General features: G+C 40.6%; 1 protein-coding gene across 1 annotated transcript; it reads right to left on the bottom strand.

Annotated features, from left to right (window-relative positions):
• Positions 1–1,539: 1,539 nt before the first annotated feature.
• Positions 1,540–21,366, bottom strand: msto1 (misato mitochondrial distribution and morphology regulator 1). Its single transcript, XM_062029563.1, has 14 exons — positions 21,181–21,366; positions 12,190–12,319; positions 12,047–12,116; positions 10,763–10,838; positions 10,643–10,700; positions 10,426–10,576; positions 7,977–8,091; positions 7,783–7,917; positions 7,541–7,693; positions 7,345–7,473; positions 7,093–7,277; positions 6,923–7,027; positions 2,232–2,344; positions 1,540–2,162 (listed from the first exon to the last, which is right to left on the bottom strand). The coding sequence occupies exons 1-14, from the start codon at positions 21,262–21,264 to the stop codon at positions 1,912–1,914; spliced, it is 1,755 nt and encodes a 584-aa protein (XP_061885547.1). The 5' UTR covers positions 21,265–21,366; the 3' UTR covers positions 1,540–1,911.
• Positions 21,367–23,213: the final 1,847 nt, after the last annotated feature.

Below are 23,213 nucleotides of genomic sequence, written 5' to 3'. Positions count from 1 at the left end.
TTGAAATGTTCAAATCAATGTAGTGGCCTAGTGGTTAGAGCAGATCTGGGCAAATGAAGGCCCGGGGGCCACATGAGGCCCGTTAAGTATTTCAATCTGGCACGCCCGACATTCCCAAAAATGTTTTGGTTGTTTAAGATGTAAAGTGTAGCTGCCATTATGATGTGCACTCATCTTTTCTAATGACCGTAAGTCTTCTACTATACTAAGTATTTCAATGGTTGGAATCTGAACTTTTGCATGATATACTAGTTACTATGGTCATTAGTTACTATGGTCATCTAATTAGTTACTATGGTCATCTACGTCACAGCAGCTCAGACGAGGCACCAAGCAGTGTGGGCGGTAAGCGTTTCCACAGACGCGTAAGGAGATTTTCACAACAAAGTTCTAAAGCTTAGTGATATATCCGATTGTAGGTATGTTTATTTTGTACCCTTCGCGTTCATATTTCACCGTTTGTTGCGTTTCACTTGATTGTAAAATATGTCGATCCAGTGTTTCCCATAAACTGCCAAGATACCGGTGGGGGCGTGGTCACCATGACATCGAGTAATTTGCATAAGTTACTAAAATGATATGATTTTCTCTAAAAAGGCTCAAAAAATGTATACTTACTAATTAATAACAATTTTGTTTTAAACGTCCATCCATTTTACAATATAATTACAACACATTATGTACATATTTAAACAATAAGTTATTCACTGAAATATTCATTAATTGTGGTTCTTACAAAAAAATATATCTTATAAAATATAAAAGCTAAAATGTCTCTTAAAGCTCTGCCCCTTTAATTAGTGCATACTAAATAATTTAACTTTAGCCTACTACTACAACCATATTTACCAGCAACATAAAGTGAAACAGAGGCAGAGGTGTGTACATATAAGGCAACAAGAGAAATATCCTACACTTCTCTTTTGTAAAGTAAATCTGAACAGCCTACATGGTGGGCATCTACATGATTTGCCTGAGAAGCTGGACAGGACAAAAAAAAATCCTATTTTTTATTTGTGGCGGGCGTAATTCTTTCGTGGCGGGCCGCCACAAATAAATGAATGTGTGGGAAACACTGCGATCGAAAGGGGGTGTCACATTCATATTTTGTCAATATTCAGTGTTTTATCCTTCATAGAAAACTGTAAAATTCCATTACGTTTTTTAAGGCGGTCTGTCATAACGTTTTTTAGCATTCAATTAGACATTATCGTGAGGTTTTGTATTAGTGTTCCTAAAAATAGATATAACGGCACCCAGACAAATTTTTTTCTCTAAATGTGGCCCCCGAGTCAAAATAATTCCCCAGGCCTGGGTTAGAGTGTCCGCCCTGAGATGGGTAGGTTGTGAGTTCAAACCCCGGCCGAGTCATACCAAAGACTATAAAAATGGGAGCCGTTACCTCCCTGCTTGGCACTCGGCATCAAGGGTCGGAATTGGGGGTTAAATCACCAAAAATGATTCCCGGGCGTGGCCACTGCTGCTGCTCACTGCTCCCCTCACCTACCAGGGGGTGAACAAAGGGGATGGGTCAAATCATTGGAACTTTAACTTAACTTTAAAGCCACAGATGACATGTTTAATAAGGAAAGTTCCAGCCAAACATTCAAGTGTATCATTAAATGCTACACTCAGTATTGCACTACTTAGTCTCCATCAGTGGGCTCTTATTTTGAAATACTTCTCTTCAAGTTATGCCAGACTTAAGTAAGCCCACATGCTATTAGTACAAAAATAAACACCCAATGACGTGGAAGACCTGAATATGGAGAGGAAAAAATGTTAATCCAAGACTAGTTTGGACAATCTCCAGCCGTGATGAAGCTAAAATGGAGAATATTTGATGATTAGTCCTCCAGGGCCACAGGAGTGTGTGAGTGCGCATGATAGCAAAATCCAATCCTCATTCTGTCAGTCGTCGTCATCCTCTGAAGACGACCGCGTCGTGCCGCCGCTGTCGTCGCGGTAACGCCGAGCCAGTAAACGCAACTGCTCCAGGGCCTCGCCGTAGTCGGCCATCTCGGGGCCGTGGGTGAGAAAGCTGGGGGCCACGCGGCGGACGTCGAAGGCGGTCACGCTGCGATGCAACTCTGAGAGCCACGGGTCCAGCGCGGGCCCCGACTGGAGGGACGTGAGGACCGGCACGGAGGACACGGCCCGAGCTTTAAGAGAAAAGAATAAAAGGTCAGTACAGAATATTAGAATTTCAGATTGGGAGCGGAGGAACTCACAGCTAAATGGAGGCTGCTGGTCCAACGCCAGACCTCCGTCAGTGAGAGACGGACTGAATATACGAGGGAAAGGTGGAGTGACTTTACTGGGACTGGACAGCAGCTGCACAGCCCTGCAGGGACACCAGTCATGTTAGGACAACTTCAGTAACAGCAGCTTTTCTTTCAACGTCACTTGGAACGGATGAACTGGACTCGCGTTATTTCCTATCAAATTTCATACTGTGAGAATTAGAGATGTCCGATAATGGCTTTTTTTTACCGATATTCCGATATTGTCCAACTCTTAATTACAGATACCGATACATACAGTCGTGGAATTAACACATTATTATTAGGGATGTCCGATAATGGCTTTTTGCCGATATCCGATATGCCGATATTGTCCAACTCTTTAATTACCGATACCGATATCAACCGATATATACAGTCGTGGAATTAACACATTATTATGCCTAATTTGGACAACCAGGTATGGTGAAGATAAGGTCCTTTTTAAAAAAAGGAATCAAATAAATTAAAAACATTTTCTTGAATAAAAAAGAAAGTAAAACAATATAAAAACAGTTACATAGAAACTAGTAATTAATGAAAATTTGTAAAATTAACTGTTAAAGGTTAGTACTATTAGTGGAGCAGCAGCACGCACAATCATGTGTGCTTACGGACTGTATCCCTTGCAGACTGTATTGATATATAATGTAGGAACCAGAATATTAATAACAGAAAGAAACAACCCTTTTGTGTGAATGAGTGTGAATGGGGGAGGGAGGTTTTTTGGGTTGGTGCACTAATTGTAAGTGTATCTTGTGTTTTTTATGTGGATTTAATAAAAAAAAAAAAAAACGATACTGATAATAAAAAAACAGATACCGATAATTTCCGATATTACATTTTAACGCATTTATCGGCCGATAATATCGGCAGACCGATATTGGACATCTCTAATTATTATGCCTAATTTGTTGTGATGCCCCGCTGGATGCATTAAACAATGTAACAAGGTTTTCCTAAATAAATCAAATTATGAAAAAAAATGCCAACATGGCACTGCCATATTTATTATTGAAGTCACAAAGTGCTTTTTTTTTTTTTGACATGCCTCAAAACAATAACAGTGCAATACTTTTTCATAACGTGGTCACTACTGCCTAGTTTCTCTTGTTATATTCTTATTTTACAGTTATATTTTTATTCTCATTGTTGCTTTTTATTTTTATTCTTGTTATTTTTCTATTCGGTTTCCATTTATACCCCCATTATTTACTTTTTAAATTCGATCTCAATGCTGCTGGAATTTTAATTTTCCTGAGGGAATCAAAGTACTATATCTATCCAAACAGCAGCTTGGAATTTGGGACATGCTCTCCCTGAGAGAGACTATGAGGAGGTGGGGGTTAGGAGGTAGCGGGGGAGTTTATATTATAGCGTCCCGGAAGAGTTAGTGCTGCAAGGGATTCTGGGTATTTGTTCTGTTGTGTTTATGTTGTGTTACGGTGCGGATGTTCTCCCGAAATGTGTTTGTCATTCTTGTTTGGTGTGGGTTCACAGTGTGGCGCATATTTGTAACAGTGTTAAAGTTGTTTATGCGGTCCACCCTCAGTGTGACCTGTATGGCTGTTGACCAAGTATGTCTCGCATTAATTCGTGATGAGAACAGCCGGTAGATATTACGTGACTCAGACGGCACGCACGCAAAAAAAAATGCCTTTAAGGTTTATTGGCACTCTGTACCTCTCCCTACGTCCGTGTACACAGCGGCGTTTTAAAACGTCATACATTTTACTTTTAGAAACCGATAATTAAAGCAATACCGATAATTTCCGATATTACATTTTAAAGCATTTATCGGCCGATATCGGGACATCCCTAGTAAGAATGACATATTTTTAAGTGTTCTTTTTTTAATCCATAGTGCTGTTTAAAACAGTATTTTCCCATGTAGTGCACTACCTCCTTGCTTTATCTTATATCCGCTAGTAAACTCTTCATTTTGTCTTAAAGGCTCCGGTTTGTCTGCTCAGAGCTGTTTTGGTCAGTTCCTTATCTGTTTTTGAAGAAGCAGCTGCGCTTCTTTCTGGGTGAGTGGGGCTGTTTTTGTTGGGATTTAGACCTCTTCTTGCTGATGCTATTGTTGCATTGTAAGGGCTGGTCTTCTAAAACTTAAGTACTATTCTGTCTCGGTGGTCCTCTTTACTCAACATACAGTGTTGGTCAAAAGTGTACATACACTTGTAAAGAACATCATGTCATGGCGGTCTTGAGTTTCCAATCATTTCTACAACTCTTATTTTTTTGTGATAGAGTGATTGGAGCACATACTTGTTGCTCACAAAAAACATTCATGAAGTTTGCTTCTTTTATGAATTTATTATGAGTCTACTGATAATGTGCTGGGTCAAAAGTATACATACAGCAATGTTAATATTTGGCAAGTTTCACTGCAATAAGGCGCTTTTGGTAGCCATCCACAAGCTTCTGCTTGAATTTTTGACCACTCCTCTTGACAAAATTGGTGCAGTTCAGCTAAATGTGTTGGTTTTTCTGACATGGACTTGTTTCTTCAGCATTGTCCACACGTTTAAGTCAGGACTTTGGGAAGGCCATTCTAAAACCTTCATTCTAGCCTGATTTAGCCATTCCTTTACCACTTTTGACGCATGTTTGGGGTCATTGTCCTGTTGGAACACCCAACTGCGCCCAAGACCCAACCTGATGATTTTAGCTTGTGCTGAAGAATTTGGAGGTAATCCTCCTTTTTCATTGTCCCAAGCACCAGTTCCATTGGCAGCAAAACAGGCCCAGAGCATACTACCACCACCATGCTTGACGGTAGGTCTGGTGTTCCTGGGATTAAAGGCCTCACCTTTTCTCCTCCAAACATATTGCTGGGTATTGTGGCCAAACAGCTCCATTTTTGTTTCATCTGACATCACATGGACGAAGATAAGACCTTCTGGAGGAAAGTTCTGTGGTCAGATGAAACTAAAATGGAGCTGTTTGGCCACAATACCCAGCAATATGTCCCACCAAGAGAAAAGCTACAGCTGGTTATCTAACGACGACGCAAGATCTAATCGATATTCTGAGAAACGACTTTTCAGGAGCCACCCCCTAAATGTTATGGAACTTTTTCGGAAGATTCCGACTTTTAAGGAGAAAATATATGTTGTAAGGTTTCGATTTGTATTCTTATTCAAATGAATATTTTAAGATTGAAAAAAAAAAAACATTTTATGGAGAAAAAAATATGCCTTTATTTTCCTGAGATTACGAATTCATATTCATAAAATATTTACTCTAAAATTGTGAATTTTGGTCTTTTTTTCTCCTCAAAAAAGGAACAATTTGCGCAACAATTTTGTTCCTCTGAAAAAAAATGTTTTTATTTTTTTTTTGGTACAAAAAAAATAATTTTTATTTTTTGGAAGACTAAGACTTTTTTATTGGGAAAAAATTTTTTTTTCTTCATTAAATTAGTTACACAACGTAGTAAAGTAGCAAGAAAAACGTCAATAATGAATAAAGCAAAACATGTTCTAGACAAAAAATCACTTCATAGTCTATACTGCTCACTAGTGTTACCATATCTGAGCTACTGTGTAGAAATATGGGGAAATAATTACAAAAGTACACTTCATTCATTAACGGTGTTACAAAAAAGATCAGTTAGAATAATACATCATGTTGGATATAGAGAACATACAAATCCTTTATTTATTGAATCAAAGATACTGAAATTCCACGACATAGTGAATTTGCAAACAGCTAAAATTATGCACAAAGCAAACTATAACCTGCTACCCAAGAATATACAACAATTCTTCTCAACAAAAGAGGAGAAATATAATCTTAGAGAAAAATGTAATTTCAAACATTTGTACGCACGTACAACACTTAAGACCTTCAGTATATCAGTATGTGGAATTAAATTATGGAATGGATTAAGCAAAGCAATCAAACAATGCACTAATATGATCCACTTCAAGAAACTCTTCAAACTTAAAGTGTTTACAAAGTACAAAGAAGAAGAACCATGACAAACATTCTGAATTTATTTCATCCATTCATTCATTCATTCTTAAAGTAATCTTACTTATCTCATCATATGAAATATGACTTTCTTCACCAATTATTATTATTAAATACTTACTATTATTTATTTATTTATTTTTATTGTGATTACATATGGAGTTTATTGTGAATAAATTGAGAACAGGAAGTGAATAAAAAAAGTTTCAGCAACTGTTATGTAAAGAAAAGGGGTAGGATTAAATAAGCTCTGCTTCTTCCTACTCCTTTTCGAACATGTTGAAAAGAGAAACTGGAAATTGTGATGTATCATGTTGTATGCTTGCATGTTCGAAATAAACTCAAACTCAACAACTTTGTAGTGAAATACTACTTTAAAAAAATAATTAGTCTTTCAACATTTCGACTGCGTCATGAACTTAACGTCATGAACTACCATGGCCACCAGGTGTCGCCAAAACACAAACTAACACTCCACTTTGAAAGCATGGCTAATTGTTTTGTCCTACGATACCGTATCGGATTGATATCGTACCTGGCTAACACTCAAGGCTCCAATATCAGTATCATGGTGAACAAGTTTTTGAAGAGAACTCATTGGTGACATTTTCAACATGTGGACCAGGACTATAAAAATAAAAGGTGTTCCTTGTACTTACAGAGGAGCTGTGGGATAGAAGGAGGTGACGTAGGACGCCAGGACGTCCTCCCCGCTGCAGAGGTGGTGGTAAGGAGACGGCGGCTCCGTCCCAGGCGCCACATGACTGGCGGGGAGAGGAAGGAGGAGATGAATGTGAGGTTTTAGGACTTGTGTGCATGGTGGACGTACCTGATGAGTCTCTGCTCTTCCACGCCTTTCAGCGTCACCCACTGACCGTAGCAACCGCCCTCGCCCGCCTCCGGGCACGTTGACAGAGGTTTCCATGGCAACGAGTCGGCGCAGGCACTTAAAGCGTCCGGGAGAGAATCCCCGCGCGCCATCGGGAACGGGACGGCGCCGTAAGCCGCCACCACCTGCGAGCCGCCGCGTTTAGATCACGGGGAAATACGGCGGCGGGGGAAAAAAAACACGGGGTCTCACCTTCCTCCCCGACGTGGACAGGGAGTCGGCCAGCTGCCACATGGGGACGCCGTTCCTCCGCCGGTACGGCACGGTGAGCGCGTCCAGGGCGAGCGCCAGCACGGCGCTTGAGTGGTACCAAAGCGAAGGCTGCGAGGCGGGCGCAGGGGTTTTAGCGTGGGGCGAAACAAAGGGACGCGCGGCGAGAGCGGCTTACGTCGTAGGTCAGGTGAGGGAAGCTGACGGGCGCCGACGCCCGCAGGCCCAGCCCGCCGCGCAGCGTTAGCGGGCAGTAGAAGGAGCTGTTACTGGCCAGGTGTGCGGTCGCCATGGCGCAGTTCAGCAGCCGGTAGACCTCTTTGGCGGGAGTCTGCTCGGGGACGCACACACACACACACACACACACACACACACACACAGTCAAACGCCTGGCGCCCTCACTCCCGCCGGCCGACTTACCGAGTCGTGGCGAGCGACGGGCTCCAGGCCGTAGGTGAGGATGCCTCGGCCGCCGTACGAGTCCTGGAGCATTTCCGTGACCTTTGACCCCAAGCCGGCGAAGCCGTCGGCCACGTCGCAGAGGATCTGGAAGCCCTGAGGAGCCACGTGAGGAGGTGAAGGAAGGAAGGAAGGAGGAGGAAGGAAGAACTTACCTGGAAGTAGTCGCACTCTTCCACAAAGAAATGCAGTTTGTCATCCAGCTCGTCCAGAACCTTGCCCTGCAGGAGAGACTCGCCCTGGCCAAAAGCCTCCAGACGCTCCGCCTCTCTGGCCAGGAGGAACATGGCTTGTTTACCATCCACGTTTCAACTTTTATAGAAATGCATGAAATATTCATCAATATTTGTCTCTGGCCTGCATTGGCATGCAATGCAACATGCCCGTCTGGTCACTTCCGCAGCCCGTTTGGGCACAAACGGGTTGCAAGGTAAGTGGTTACGCAGCAAAACATGACATGACCTAACCTTCTTGAGGAAGACAGGCCAGTACGGTAAGTCAAGCAAATAAGGTCAGAAGGTAAGTAAAATAATAAAGTAAGTTAAGCAAACAAACTAAGTCACGTAAGTACATTTAGGTAAATAATAAAGTAAAGGTAGCAAGTAGTGGGAGTAAAGCAAATAAGTCATGCAAGTAAACCAAGAAAGAAAGCAGGCAAGATAAGTGGAAAAAATATATAGTAAGGTAAGTAAAGGAATTGAAGTGAACGTAGTAATTAATGCAAGTAAACCAAAGTAAGAAAGTACATGACTAAGTAAAGTAAGGAATATAAGATGGGTAAAGTAAATAAGTAAGGTAAGTAAAGGAACAAAGTCAAGTAAACAAACTAAGTAATGGTGGTAAACAAGTAAGGTAAGAAAGTAAATGAAGTAAAAACAAGTAAGTACATTTAGTAAGGTAAGTAAATAAGTAAAGTAGGGAATGAAGTCAAATGAGAAAGTGATGTGAGTAAAAGTAAGAAAGTAAAGAAAGTCAGTATGGTAAGTTAGTAAAATAAGTAAGGAAGTAAACAAAGTAGTGTACCGTATGTAAACCAAGTAGGTAAATTAAGTAACTAAGGAAAGTAAGTAAATTAAGTAAAAGTAAGTAAATTAAGTAAAAGTAAGTAATTTAAGTAAATAAGGAAAGTAAGTAAATTAAGTAAAAGTAAGTAATTTAAGTAACTAAGGACATTAAGTAAATTAAGTAACTAAGGAAAGTAAGTAAATTAAGTAACTAAGGAAAGTAAGTAAATTAAGTAAATAAGGAAAGTAAGTAAAAGTAAGTTATTTAAGTAACAAAGGACATTAAGTAAATTAAGAAACTAAGGAAAGTAAGTACATTAAGTAAAAGTAAGTAAATTAAGTAACTAAGGAAAGTAAGTACATTAAGAAACTAAGGAGAGTATGTACATTAAGTAACTAAGGAGAGTAAGTACATTAAGTAACTAAGGAAAGTAAGTCAATTAAGTAACTAAGGAAAGTCAGTAAATTAAGTAAAAGTAAGTAAATTAAGTAACTAAGGAAAGTCAGTAAATTAAGTAAATAAGGAAAGTAAGTAAAAGTAAGTTATTTAAGTAACAAAGGACATTAAGTAAATTAAGAAACTTAGGAAAGTAAGTACATTAAGTAAAAGTAAGTAACTAAGGAAAGTAAGTACATTAAGTAAAAGTAAGTAAACTAAGTAACTAAGGAAAGTAAGTAAATTAAGTAACTAAGGAGAGTAAGTACATTAAGTAACTAAGGAGAGTAAGTATATTAAGAAACTAAGGAAAGTAAGTACATTAAGTAAAAGTAAGTAAATTAGGTAACTAAGGAGAGTGAATAAATTAAGTAACTAAGGAGAGTAAGTAAATAAAGTAACTAAGGAGAGTAAGTAAATTAAGTAACTAAGGAAAGTCAGTAAATTAAGTAAAAGTTAGTAAATTAAGTAACTAAGGAAAGTCAGTAAATTAAGTAAAAGTAAATAAATTAAGTAATTAAAGAAAGTAAGTACGGTAAGAAAGGCGAGTAAGTAAAGTAAGTAAGTACTGTTAGTAAGAAAGTGAAGTAAACAAAGTGATGCAAGCAGGTAAAGCAAGTACCATAAAAAGAACTGTAAGTAAGTAATAGAGTAAAGTAATATGAACACAGAAAGTAAGTGAAGTAAAATTGTAAGTATGATATCTGTCTATTATGTTAGCTACCTCCCTTTGTTTATAATCTTTATTTTCTGCTGGATCTACTCTCTGTTTACGCTGCAGCTGTTACATATACTGTAATATTGGACCTGCTCATTGTTATATATTGTATATATTATATAATAATATATATCAGTATATATTATATGCTGTATATATGTCAATATTACATATGCTATATTTTATATTGCTACTACTGTACATTTTTTGTCTACTTTATACCTGCATTGTCCTTTCCATCCTTACACTTTCCATCCTTTGTTACTGAGCTACTGTGTGCAACAATTTCCCTTGTGGATCATTAAAGTTGGTCTAAGTCTAAGTAAAGTAAGTGAATAAGTAGGTCAATAAGTAAGTCAAGTAATTAAGTAGGAATGGATTACAACATCCTAGAGTCTATTATCAATATTGACTTTGACAGCACCCTCGCAGTCAGTGCGTCTTACCCGTCGTGGTTGTACTGGTGGATGACGGAGACGGTGCGAGGGTGCAGGTGAATGCGCAGGAAGTCGGACCACACCTTCACACTTCCCTCCAGCTGGTAGCTCTTCTGGATGGCGGCCAGCTGAGCGTTGACTGTGTCCAGCCTCAAAGAGCCTGTGTGACGCCGGGACAACATTAAAGTGGGCACACGGGGGTGTGACGTCACACCATTTCACTCACCTTCACATGGGGACTGGCGGCTTGACGTGAAGTCCACCTCAGGCAGTATGTCCCCCCTCTAAATACAAGGACAAGCCGTCAAAGTACCACTTTTGAACTGTTCCACGACCAAATACTCACGTCCAACTTGTCTAAATCTTCCAGGAAGGAGTTTTTTTCGGGGGGGCTCTCTTTGTGCGTCATCAGGCTCCCATCCCTGTCGTAGGGTGAACACTTTAAATTACACACTTTCCCTCGGGGGATGGTATTTACAGCAGGGTGGATTATTCTGCACATTTTCACATAAATGTCAGAATAATTGTATGTAAGTTACCACAAAATCTTGTGTTTCAATGAGTTTTCGGCGAGCAGACAAAAGCTGTCTTTGATCCTACCAATCAAAAGGCTTGTAAAACTCCACTGAGTAGGATGGGAAGCGACATGAAGGTGTCGGTTTCTTTGATCTATTGTAATCCACAGGAAGATTTTGTCTTTACCTGTGATCTACATACCGGAGAGGAAGCAGGACCTGACCCCCCTCCAGGCACCTTTTCTTTTAACTGTTTGTGTAACCAAAGGCAACGGCTGTTTACCACCCCCTTCCTTTAGAACAGTGGTTCTTAACCTTGTTGGGGGTATCGAACCCCACCAGTTTCATATGTGCATTCACCGAACCCTTCTTTAGTGAAAAATAAAATGTTGGGTTTATGTTTTTGGTAACACTTTAGTATGGGGAACATATTCTAAGTAACAAAGACTTAATTTAGAGTTATTTGGTTAGGGCCGGGGTTAGAGTGTTAGGGTTATAATAAGGCCATGCCGAATAAGGCATTAATAAGTACTTAATAATGACTAGTTAAGAGCCAATGTGTTACTAATTTGCATGTTAATAAGCAACTAATTAATGGTGAATATGTTCCCCATACTAAAGTGCTACCATGTTTTATTACTGGTGCATAAAATGAACCGTGCATGAACGTCACCTTGTTCAAACAACAAAACCAACACAGTGCATAAACTCACAACAAATGACACACCTGCAAATCAGTCTGACTTCTGCTGTTGCCGTATCCGTAATACGCCGATAGCGAGAAGTTTTTATTTACACGATGAGTCGGGTGTGTCTTGACCTCCGCCGAACCCCTGAGCCAGACTCATCGAACCCCTAGGGTTCGATTGAACCCAGGTTAAGAACCACTGCTTTAGAAACAGCTGTTGCCATGTAATCAGGGGAAAGTCCAAATAAAAGAGGAGGCGTGCGACCTTTCGTCAGAGCGTGGTGGAAGACTGTACAAAGAGTACAGCCCAGACGTTTCTCCTCAATGAGCCAAATTGAATTATGTCTCTGTTTAATTCCTTGCTTCTTGTCTGTTTAATAGATGTCATCAGTGTTTGAACCTGACAATAACAGCAAATTGTGCGTACCAGGAAATAGCGGACGTGTCTTTGCCGGCATCATACAGACTTCCCTCCTGCCGCAGAGTCAGCAGACTTCCTGTGCCGGCCAAAAGATGACGCGGGGTTAAAGCCAAGAAGGGACAGATCGTGAGCATGGAAGACATCGGTACCTTTGAGGTCCATGGCGATGAGGCGGGGGGTGTAGGTGATGTTCCCGCCCAGCGTCTGGCCTTCACGAAACATGACATCGCTCTGGATGTCTCCAGGGGGCATCTCTGCGTCGTAACATAGAGATGCATCCTGGCAAATGTTAGAGGAATATTTTCCAACTTAGTAGAATGGAGCGCTTGGGATCGACCGGGCTGAATATCAGCGCCGATATTTGGTATTTTGACACACACTACCGTTCAAAAGTTTGGGGTCACATTGAAATGTCCTTATTTTTGAAGGAAAAGCACTGTACTTTTCAATGAAGATAACTTTAAACTAGTCTTAACTTGAAAGAAATACACTCTATACATTGCTAATGTGGTAAATGACTATTCTAGCTGCAAATGTCTGGTTTTTGGTGCAATATCTACATAGGTGTATAGAGGCCCATTTCCAGCTACTATCACTCCAGTGTTCTAATGGTACAATGTGTTTGCTCATTGGCTCAGAAGGCTAATTGATGATTAGAAAACCCTTGTGCAATCATGTTCACACATCTGAAAACAGTTTAGCACGTTACACAAGCGACAAAACTGGCCTTCCTTTGAGCAGATTGAGTTTCTGGAGCATCACATTTGTGGGGTCAATCAAACGCTCAAAATGGCCAGAAAAAGAGAACTTTCATCTGAAACTCGACAGTCTATTCTTGTTCTTAGAAATGAAGGCTATTCCACAAAATTGTTTGGGTGACCCCAAACTTTTGAACGGTAGTGTACAGTACAGGCAAAAGTTTGGACGCACCTTCTCCTCATTTCAATGCGTTTTCTTTATTTTCATGACTATTGCCACATTAAAACTATGAATGAACACATGTGGAGTTATGTACTTAACGAAAAAAAGGTGAAATAACTGAAAACATGTTTTGTATTCTAGTTTCTTCACAATAGCCACCCTTTGCTCTGCACACTCTTGGCATTCTCTCGACGAAACGGTTTTCACTTCACAGGTGAGCTTAAATAATGTAATGTAATGTAAATTAATTAATGTGAATATTAGAGATGTCCGATAATATCGGCCGGCCGATATTATTGGCCGATAAATGCTTTAAAATGTAATATCGGAAATTATTGGTATCGTTTTTTTTATTATCGGTATCGGGTTTTTTTTATTTTATTTTTTTATTTTTTTTATTAAATCAACATAAAAAAACACAAGATACACTTACAATTAGTGCACCAACCCAAAAAACCTCCCTCCCCCATTTACACTCATTCACACAAAAGGGTTGTTTCCTTCGGTTATTAATATTCTGGTTCCTACATTATATATCAATATATATCAATACAGTCTGCAAGGGATACAGTCCGTAAGCACACATGATTGTGCGTGCTGCTGGTCCACTAATAGTACTAACCTTTAACAGTTAATTTTACTAATTTTCATTAATTACTAGTTTCTATGTAACTGATTTTATATTGTTTTACTTTCTTTTTTATTCAAGAAAATGTTTTTAATTTATTTATCTTATTTTATTTTATTAATTTAAAAAAAAGAGGACCTTATCTTCACCATACCTGGTTGTCCAAATTAGGCATAATAATGTGTTAATTCCACAACTGTATATATCAGTATCGGTTGATATCGGTAATTAAAGAGTTGGACAATATCGGAATATCGGATATCGGCAAAAAGCCATTATCGGACATCCCTAGTGAATATATAAAAATTATTATGTTAAAAAAAACAACTTAAAGCCTTGTCCATTACCATGAATTGATTAACGTGGACCTTAAACAAGTTGAAAAACGTATTGGGGTGTTACCATTTAGTGGTCAATTGTACGGAATATGTACTGTACTGTGCAATCTACTAATAATAGTTTCAATCAATCAATCAGTCCAGCTGTTTACTGACATATACTATTTATGTTTGAATAACTTTGACTGCAAATGACACTCTGCTCCAAATATCTGTTATCAGCCTCCTTGACGACTAATAATCAGTATCGGCCTTGAAAAAAAACATTGGTCGACCTCTAGTAAGGACTCAATCTCTGTTTTGAGAAAAAACACCCTGTCAACAACACCCTGTGTTTGTATCTTTGCACACACACACACACACACACACACACACACACACACACACACACACACACACACACACACACACACACACACACACACACACACACACACACACACACACACACACACACACACACACACACACACACACACACACACACACACACACACACACACACACACACACGCGTATAGCATCCTAGTTTTGATGGTGAGAAGAGGTCACTGCTGGACTCTAGAAAGAGGTTCCGCAGCCTCCGAAGCAGAACCTCCAGGTTCTGTAACAGCTTCTTCCCTCAGGCCGTAAGACTCTTGAACGCATCATAATTAAATAATCCCCTCAACTCCCCCCAAAATGGATTAACTCGCTGGAATAAAAAAAGACAATATAACATACATCCATAAACGTGGATGCATGTGGAAAAGTGCAATATATTTATCTGCACAGTAACCTATTTATTTATTTATACATGCACCTTATTGCTTTTTTATCCTGCACTACCATGAGCTTATGTAACGACATTTCGTTCTTATCCGAACTGTAAAGTTCAAATTTGAATGACAATAAAAAGGAAGTCTAAGTCTAAGTCTAAGGTGCCAGGTACGAGATGGAGCGTGTCAAAAACACATACACTAAGAAGGTTAACTTTCGGTTTCGTTGGACTAAAGGCCAAGTAACTTAGCTTGGGATTGATTGATTGATTGATTGATTGATTGAAACTTCTTAATACAAGTTTCAATCAATCTACTAATGTAGATTGCACAGTGAAGTACATATTCCGTACAATTGACCACTAAATGGTAACACCCCAATACGTTTTTCAACTTGTTTAAGTCGGGGTCCACGTTAATCAATTCACGGTACAAATATACACTACCGTTCAAAAGTTTGGGGTCACCCAAACAATTTTGTGGAATTGCCTTCATTTCTAAGAACAAGAATAGACTGTCGAGTTTCAGATGAAAGTTCTCTTTTTCTGGCCATTTTGAGCGTTTAATTCACCCCACAAATGTGATGCTCCAGAAACTCAATCTGCTCAAAGGAAGGTCAGTTTTGTAGCTTCTGTAACGAGCTAAGCTGTTTTCAGATGTGTGAACATGATTGCACAAGGGTTTTCTAATCATCAATTATCCTTCTGAGCCAATGAGCAAACACATTGTACCATTAGAACACTGGAGTGATAGTTGCTGGAAATGGGCCTCTATACACCTATGTAGATATTGCACCAAAAAACAGACATTTGCAGCTAGAATAGTCATTTACCACATTAGCAATGTATAGAGTGTATTTCTTTAAAGTTAAGACTAGTTTAATGTTATCTTCATTGAAAAGTACAGTGCTTTTCCTTCAAAAATAAGGACATTTCAATGTGACCCCGAACTTTTGAACGGTAGTGTATACTATCAGCATAATACAGTCATCACACAAGTTAATCATCAGAGTATATACATTGAATTATTTACATTATTTACAATTCGGGGGTGGGATGAGGAGGGTTGTATCATCAGAGAAATGGGCATTGAAACCGTGTAGGTCTGACTTGGTAGGATATGTACAGCGAGCAGAGAACATAGTGAGTTCAGAAAGCATAAGAACAAGTATATACATTAGAAATACATTTGATTATTTACATTTGATTATCTACAATGTGGTGGGGGGAGGGTGTTAGTCAAGGGTTGTAGTTGCCTGGAGGTGTTCTTTTAGTGCGGTTTTGAAGGAGGATAGAGATGCACTTCCTTTTACACCTGTTGGGAGTGCATTCCATATTGATGTGGCATAGAAGGAGAATGAGTTAAGACCTTTGTTAGATCGGAATCTGGGTTTAACGTGGTTAGTGGAGCACCCCCTGGTGTTGTGGTTATGGCGGTCATTTAGGTTAAGGAAGTAGTTTGACATGTACTTCGGTATCAGGGAGGTGTAGCGGATTTTATAGACTAGGGCAGTGGTCCCCAACCACCGGGCCGATTGGTACCGGGCCGCGGAAGAAATTTTAAAAAATAAAATAAAATTTAAAAAAAAAATTAATTAAATCAACATAATATATACATATTGTGTATGTCAATATAGATCAATACAGTCTGCAGGGATACAGTCCGTAAGCACACATGATTGTATTTATTTATGGGAAAAAAATAAATAAATAAAATAATAATAATAATAATCCCCCCCCGGTCCGTGGGACAAATTTCCAAGCGTTGACCGGTCCCCAGCTACAAAAAGGTTGGGGACCACTGGACTAGGGAATGGTAGCAGACTGGACAGACGCACGTGAAGAGCGACCGTCTGTTGTGTCCTTGAGCAAGACACATCACCCATGCTTCTGATGGGTCGTGGTTAGGGCCTTGCATGGCAGCTCCCGCCATCAGTGTGTGAATGTGTGTGTGTGTGTGTGTGAATGGGTGAATGTGGAAATCGTGTCAAAGCGCTTTGAGTACCTTGAAGGTAGAAAAGCACTATACAAGTATAACCTATGTATTTATTTTTATTTATTTGACAAAAAAAAAGGTAAAATAATTGAAAACATGTTTTTCTATATTCTACTTTCTTCAAAATAGCCACACTTTGCACACTCTTGGCATTCTCTCGATGTGCTTCAAGAGGTAGTCACCTGAAATGGGTGTTCACTTCACAGGTGTGCTTGAAGCGCATAGAGAGAATGCCAAGAGTTAAGTTAAAAAGTTAAAGTACCAATGATTGTCACACACACACTAGGTGTGGCGAAATTATTCTCTGCATTTGACCATCACCCTTGTTCACCCCCCTGGTAGGTGAGGGGAGCAGTGAGCAGCAGCGGTGGCCGCGCCCGGGAATCATTTTTGGTGATTTAACCCCCAATTCCAACCCTTGATGCTGAGTGCCATGCAGGGAGGTAATGGCTCCCATTTTTATAGTCTTTGGTATGACTCGGTCGGGGGTTTTGAACTCACAACCTACCCATCTCAGGTGTGCAGAGGGTGGCTATTTTGAAGAACGTAGATTTTTGCAGTTATTTCACCTCTTTTTGTTAAGTACATAACTCCACATGTGTTCATTCATAGTTTTGATGCGACAATCTACAATGTAAATAGTCGTGAAAATGAAGGAAAACGCATTGAATGAGGAGAAGGTGTGTCCAAACTGTTGGCCTGTACTGTACAAACAATAAGTGTTCATAAAAAGGGGTCAATTCATCGTTCATTTGTAATTGTTTATTGTAAATCGAGCAGAGGGTAAAATGATGCGATATTTATGTACGTCTGGCAACTCTGAATAAAGTCAAACAAGAAGCAGCTGTTAAGTCAAAAAGTCAAAGTCAGCTTTATTGTCAAACAACTGTTTGTACAGGACATACAGGTGGACGAAATTACGTTCCTCTCACAACCACGGTGTCTATAAATATAAAGTGTAAAAGAAGAATAAAAAAAAGACAACAATTTAAACAGTCGCATGAGGGGGGGGAAAAATATACAGGGGAAGAAGATATTACCAGAATATCTATATTGCAACGTATGTATTCAAGTATTTAGATGGGAGTGCAAAGTGCAATGTAAACAGTGTAAACAGTTAAAACAGTTAGCAGCATTTTGAGTCCGGAGTAAAGTGGCTAAGTGATAGATGGTGTGTGTGTGTGTGTGTGTGTGTGTGTGTGTGTGAGTGGGGGGGGGGGGGGGGGGGGGTGGGGTGTAGTGTCTCAGTTCACAGTTCAGATCAGATTGCAGGGCAGAGTGAGAAGGGGGGGGGGGGCCGGGAGAGAGTTCAGCTTCCTGACAGCCTGATGGATGAAGCTGTCTCTCAGCCTACAGCTTCGAGCTCGGAGGCTTCTCAGTCGTCTGCCGGATGGCAGCAGTCTGAAGAAGCCGTGTGAGGGGTGTGTGATGTCGCCTGCCACGCGGAGTGCTTTGCGTGACAGGCGTGTGTTGTAAATGTCCTGGAGGGAGGGGAGGGGGGCACCGACGATCTTCTCAGCTGCCCTAACTGTGCGCTGCAGCGTCCTGCGGCAGGACGCCGTGCAGCCTCCGTACCACACAGTTATGCAGCTGGTCAGGATGCTCTCAATGACGCCCCGGTAGAAGGAGTGCATGATGGAGGCTGAGGCTTTTGCTCTTCGCAGTTTGCGGAGGAAGTAGAGGCGCTGTTGAGCCCTCTTGGCCAGTGATGCAGTGTTGGTTTTCCAGGAGAGGTCATCTGTGATGTGCACACCCAGGTATTTGGTGCTGCTCACTCTCTCCACCACCGCACCGTTGATGGTCAGAGGAGGGTGCTGGGTGTGCGCTCTCCTGAAGTCCACAACAATCTCCCTTGTTTTCTCTACATTGAGAGAGAGATTGTTGTCACCGCACCATGTGGCCAGTTGGCTCACCTCGTCTCTGTAGCCGGTCTCATCGTTATTGTGGATGAGACCTACCACAGTTGTGTCGTCCGCAAACTTGACGAAGAGGTTGGTGCTGTGCTTCGGCGTGCAGTCGTGGGTCAGCAGGGTGAAGAGAAGGGGGCTCAGCACACATCCTTGAGGGGCCCCTGTGTTCATGATGATGGTGCTGGATGTGTACCTGCCGACCCGGACTGCCTGTGGTCTCCCAGTCAGGAAGTCCAGCAGCCAGTTGCACAGCGACGTGTTCAGCCCCAGCCGGTCCAGTTTGTGAATCAGCTGCTGTGGGATGATGGTGTTAAATGCTGAACTGAAGTCTATGAACAGCATCCTGGCGTAGGAGTCTTTAGTGTCCAGGTGGGTGAGAGCTGAGTGGAGGGCTGTGGAGATTGCATCATCGGTCGATCTGTTGGCCCGATATGCAAACTGGTAGGGGTCCAGGGTGGGGGGGAGGATGGACTTGATGTGCTGCAAGACTAGCCGTTCGAAGCACTTTGTGATGATGGGCGTCAGTGCAACGGGACGGTAATCGTTGTAGCTGGATGGGGAAGCCTTTTTGGGAACCGGGATGATGGTGGTGGCTTTGAGGCACGTGGGAACAGCAGCTTGGCTCAGGGAGGTGTTGAAGATGTCCGTGAAGACATCTGTGAGCTCCGCTGCACAGTCTCTCAGCACACGACCAGGTATGTTGTCCGGGCCTCCAGCTTTGCGTGCGTTGACTCTGGAGAGGGAACGCCTCACGCTGGCCGAAGACAGGGACAGCACCTGGTCATCCGGAGGGGGTGGAGTCTTCCGTGCAGGCGTGCTGTTTTTTGCCTCAAAGCGTCCAAAGAACTCATTCAGGCTGTTCAGCAGAGCGGTGTCACTGTCACAGGTCTGTGGTCGGGGTTTATAGTCCGTGATGGTCTGGATCCCCCGCCACAGGCTCCTGGTGTCTCTGCTGTCACTGAAGCGGTGGGCTATCCTGCTGCCGTACTGCCTCTTAGCATCTCTGATGCCACGGTTCAGGTTGGCCCTGGCTGTTCTCAGGCCAGCCTCATCTCCTGCTCTGAAGGCAGCGTTCCGGGCTCTCAGCAACCTATGGACTTCCCCCGTCAGCCATCGTTTCTGATTTTCCCGTACCGTGATGGTCCTGGTCTCTGTGACATCATCGATGCATTTAGTGATGTATGCAGTGACAGTCTCTGTATATTCCTGTATGTCGATGTGGTGGTTGTAGGTGGCTGCCTGCTTGAAAATGTCCCAGTCTGTGGTGTCAAAACAGTCCTGCAGAGCAGAGGAGGCATCCACTGGCCACACCCTCACTTGCTTCTGAACTGGTCTGGTGACTTTAGCCCTCGGCCTGTATGCTGGCATTAGCATGACAGTGAGGTGGTCAGAAGCACCCAGGTGGGGGAGGGGTGACGCCTTGTAAGCTCCTCTCTGAGTGGTGAAGACCATGTCCAGTGTGTTATTACCTCTTGTAGGAAAGTCAATGTGTTGATGTAGCTGTGGACACACTGACTTGAGGTTAGCCTGGTTGAAATCACCAGCCACGATGAGGAAGCCGTCTGGATGGGCTGTCTGGTGTTCGGTGATGGCACAGTTCAGTTCAGATAGTGCCCTGTCTCTGTCCTTGTTGTTAGAGCAGGGGGGAATATAAACAGCAGCTAGTAGAATGGCTGTAAACTCCCTCGGTAGGTGGAAAGGCCGACACTTTAAAAACATGAACTCCACCAGGGCTGAGCAGTGCTTCTGTGTAACAACAGTGTCCTTACACCATGCATCACTGATGTAAACACAGACCCCGCCACCGCGGGTCTTACCTCCTGCAGTGAGGGCCCTGTCTGCCCGATAGCATGTTAGCTGGTCGAGCTGGATGGCGGAGTCCGGGATGCCGTCGTGGAGCCACGTTTCAGTGAACACAAAAGCACAACACTCTCTCACCGTCTTCTGTGTGGATCGGATGAGCTGTATGTGGTCCCGTTTGTTGTCCAGGGAGCGTACGTTGGCTAGGAGGATGGATGGAATAGCCGGCTTGTTTGGGCTAGCCGCTAGCCTGGCTCGGATACCTCCGCGCTTGCCGCGCTTCCGCCTTCTCGCACACCGCTTGCGGCGCCTCCTCTGCGGGCACGGAGCAGCTGTGGGGGTCGGTGTTGTGGTGGGCCGCCGGAGTAATCCGAGGCTTCGTAGCACCTCGACGTCCGCCGGGTTTAAGTCCTTAACTCCGGTGCTGCCTATGGCGAGCAGTCCCTCACGGCTGTATGTTTGCCGTGGGGCAGATAAACGCGACGAACACTTACACACACGAGACGAAAAAACACACGTAAAACAAGAAAACACCGCATTATCAGGAGAGAGAGTGGTCGCTGCGTGTACACGCGCCGCCATCTTGGATCTTTTAATCACAATGTGACGACAATGTTGTAGCAGTTATTTAAAAATAGTCTTCATCAATGACTTCACAGCTTACTTATTCACACAACTACTCTTTTTCTAAGACATATTTATTTTTTCCTCGTAATTTTAAACCATAACAATTGAATGCTAACAGTCAACAGCAGCCAAGCTAACAGCAACTTAGCAGTGTTTTCCTCACCTGTAAGTTCCACCAGTGAGTGCCCACAAAGTTGGAATAATGTCCCAGCTGGAGGGTGATGATCTCCCGGCAGAGGCTGCTCATGGTGGCGGCCACAAAGTGCTATGTTACACGGGGGAAAGACTTCATTTTACACATGAGCGACATCTTCCGGGGATGACAACACTAAACAGCGACGGGCCACGCCTTTACTGTGACCTTTTCTGATTGGCTAAGCGAGAAGAGGGGATGGATATGATTGGATGGTGTAATGACGTAAGACATAGTTAGGTTGCACTGCGCCTTCGTCTCACATGTGGCGACATCATGCATTTCCTGCTTTCTAGTATGTTTATTTTAATTCAGAAACATAAAAGCAATTATTTTTATGTTTAATTTTTCAAATATATATAATTATATATATTTTTATTCTTGGTTTGAAGCATTATTAATTAAGTTATGGCACTGCGACCTTGTTGACAACAACATAGTAATCCTGTGATTTACATGTGTCTTTTCTTACTAAATGTCCTCGTTTTTCCATTTTGACAGAAAAAATACATGCAATTTTAAACTTTAATATCTAATAATGCAACAAATATATTATCATTCAATTTTATTGTATTTTTATTTATTTTTTGCAAATACTTAAATATCTTACAATTTTAAAATGTTCAAATTGTACTGACAAAAGATTTCAAGGTTAACATTCTGGCAGTTTTTCACCGTAAAATTTACATTAGTTTTTACAACATATTACTGGAAATTGAAAAAGACTACCGCTGTTTTTTAACAGTAAAAATCTGGCAACTGCGCAGCCAGTAAAAAAAAAAACTGTAGTACCATGAAGGTTAATTTGTGTCTTTATCACGAAAGCTTAATGTAACTCATTTTTTTGCGTTTACATTTTGTGAATCATTTTTTTTTGGCATCAAATCATACAATTTTATTGAAAAAAAAATGTTAGCAAAATGCATGTGTTCTGTGTTTAAAAATCAGTGTATAATAATTCAGAGTATAAAAATTCAGTGTGTAAAAATATGTGTAAAAAAATTCTGTGTTCAAAAATTCAGTGAATAAAAATACAGTGTATAAAAATTCAATGTAAAAAAATACAGTGTGTAAAAATACAGTAAAAAAATCAGTGTATAAAAATTCAGTGTGTAAAAATTCAATGTTTTAAAATACAATGTAAAAAATTTCAGTGTGTAAAAATTCAGTGTGTAAAAATAGAGTGTAAAAAATTTGGTGTATAAAAAATCACTGTTTAAAAATTCAGTGTTTAAAAATTCAGTGTGTAAAAATACAGTGTAAACAAAATTCAGTGTATACAAAATCACTGTTTAAAAATTCAGTGTGTAAAAATTCAGTGTTTAAAAATTCAGTGTGTAAAAATACAGTGTAAAAAAATTTGGTGTATAAAAAATCACTGTTTAAAAATTCAGTGTGTAAAAATTCAGTGTTTAAAAATTCAGTGTGTAAAAATACAGTGTAAAAAAATTTGGTGTATAAAAAATCACTGTTTAAAAATTCAGTGTGTAAAAATTCAGTGTTTAAAAATTCAGTGTGTAAAAATACAGTGTAAACAAAATTCAGTGTATACAAAATCACTGTTTAAAAATTCAGAGTGTAAAAATTCAGTGTTTAAAAATTCAGTGTGTAAAAATACAGTGTAAAAAAAATTCACTGTATAAAAAAATCAGTGTTTAAAAATTCAGTGGGTAAAAATACAGTGTAAAAAAAATTCACTGTATAAAACATTCAGTGTTTAAAAATTCAGTGTGTAAAAATAATGTAAAAAAAATTCACTGTAGAAAAAAAACAGTGTTTAAAAATTCAGTGTGTAAAAATTCAGTGTTTAAAAATTCAGTGTAAAAATACAGTGTAAAAAAAATTCACTGTATAAAAAAATCAGTGTTTAAAAATTCAGTGTGTAAAAATACAGTGTAAAAAAATTCACTGTATAAAACATTCAGTGTTTAAAAATTCAGTGTGTAAAAATAATGTAAAAAAAATTCACTGTAGAAAAAAACAGTGTTTAAAAATTCAGTGTG

This window comes from Entelurus aequoreus, linkage group LG20 (assembly GCF_033978785.1).
Source record: "Entelurus aequoreus isolate RoL-2023_Sb linkage group LG20, RoL_Eaeq_v1.1, whole genome shotgun sequence".
Classification (NCBI taxonomy): Eukaryota; Metazoa; Chordata; class Actinopteri; order Syngnathiformes; family Syngnathidae; genus Entelurus; species Entelurus aequoreus.
This window is presented reverse-complemented; position numbering and strand designations above follow the sequence as displayed.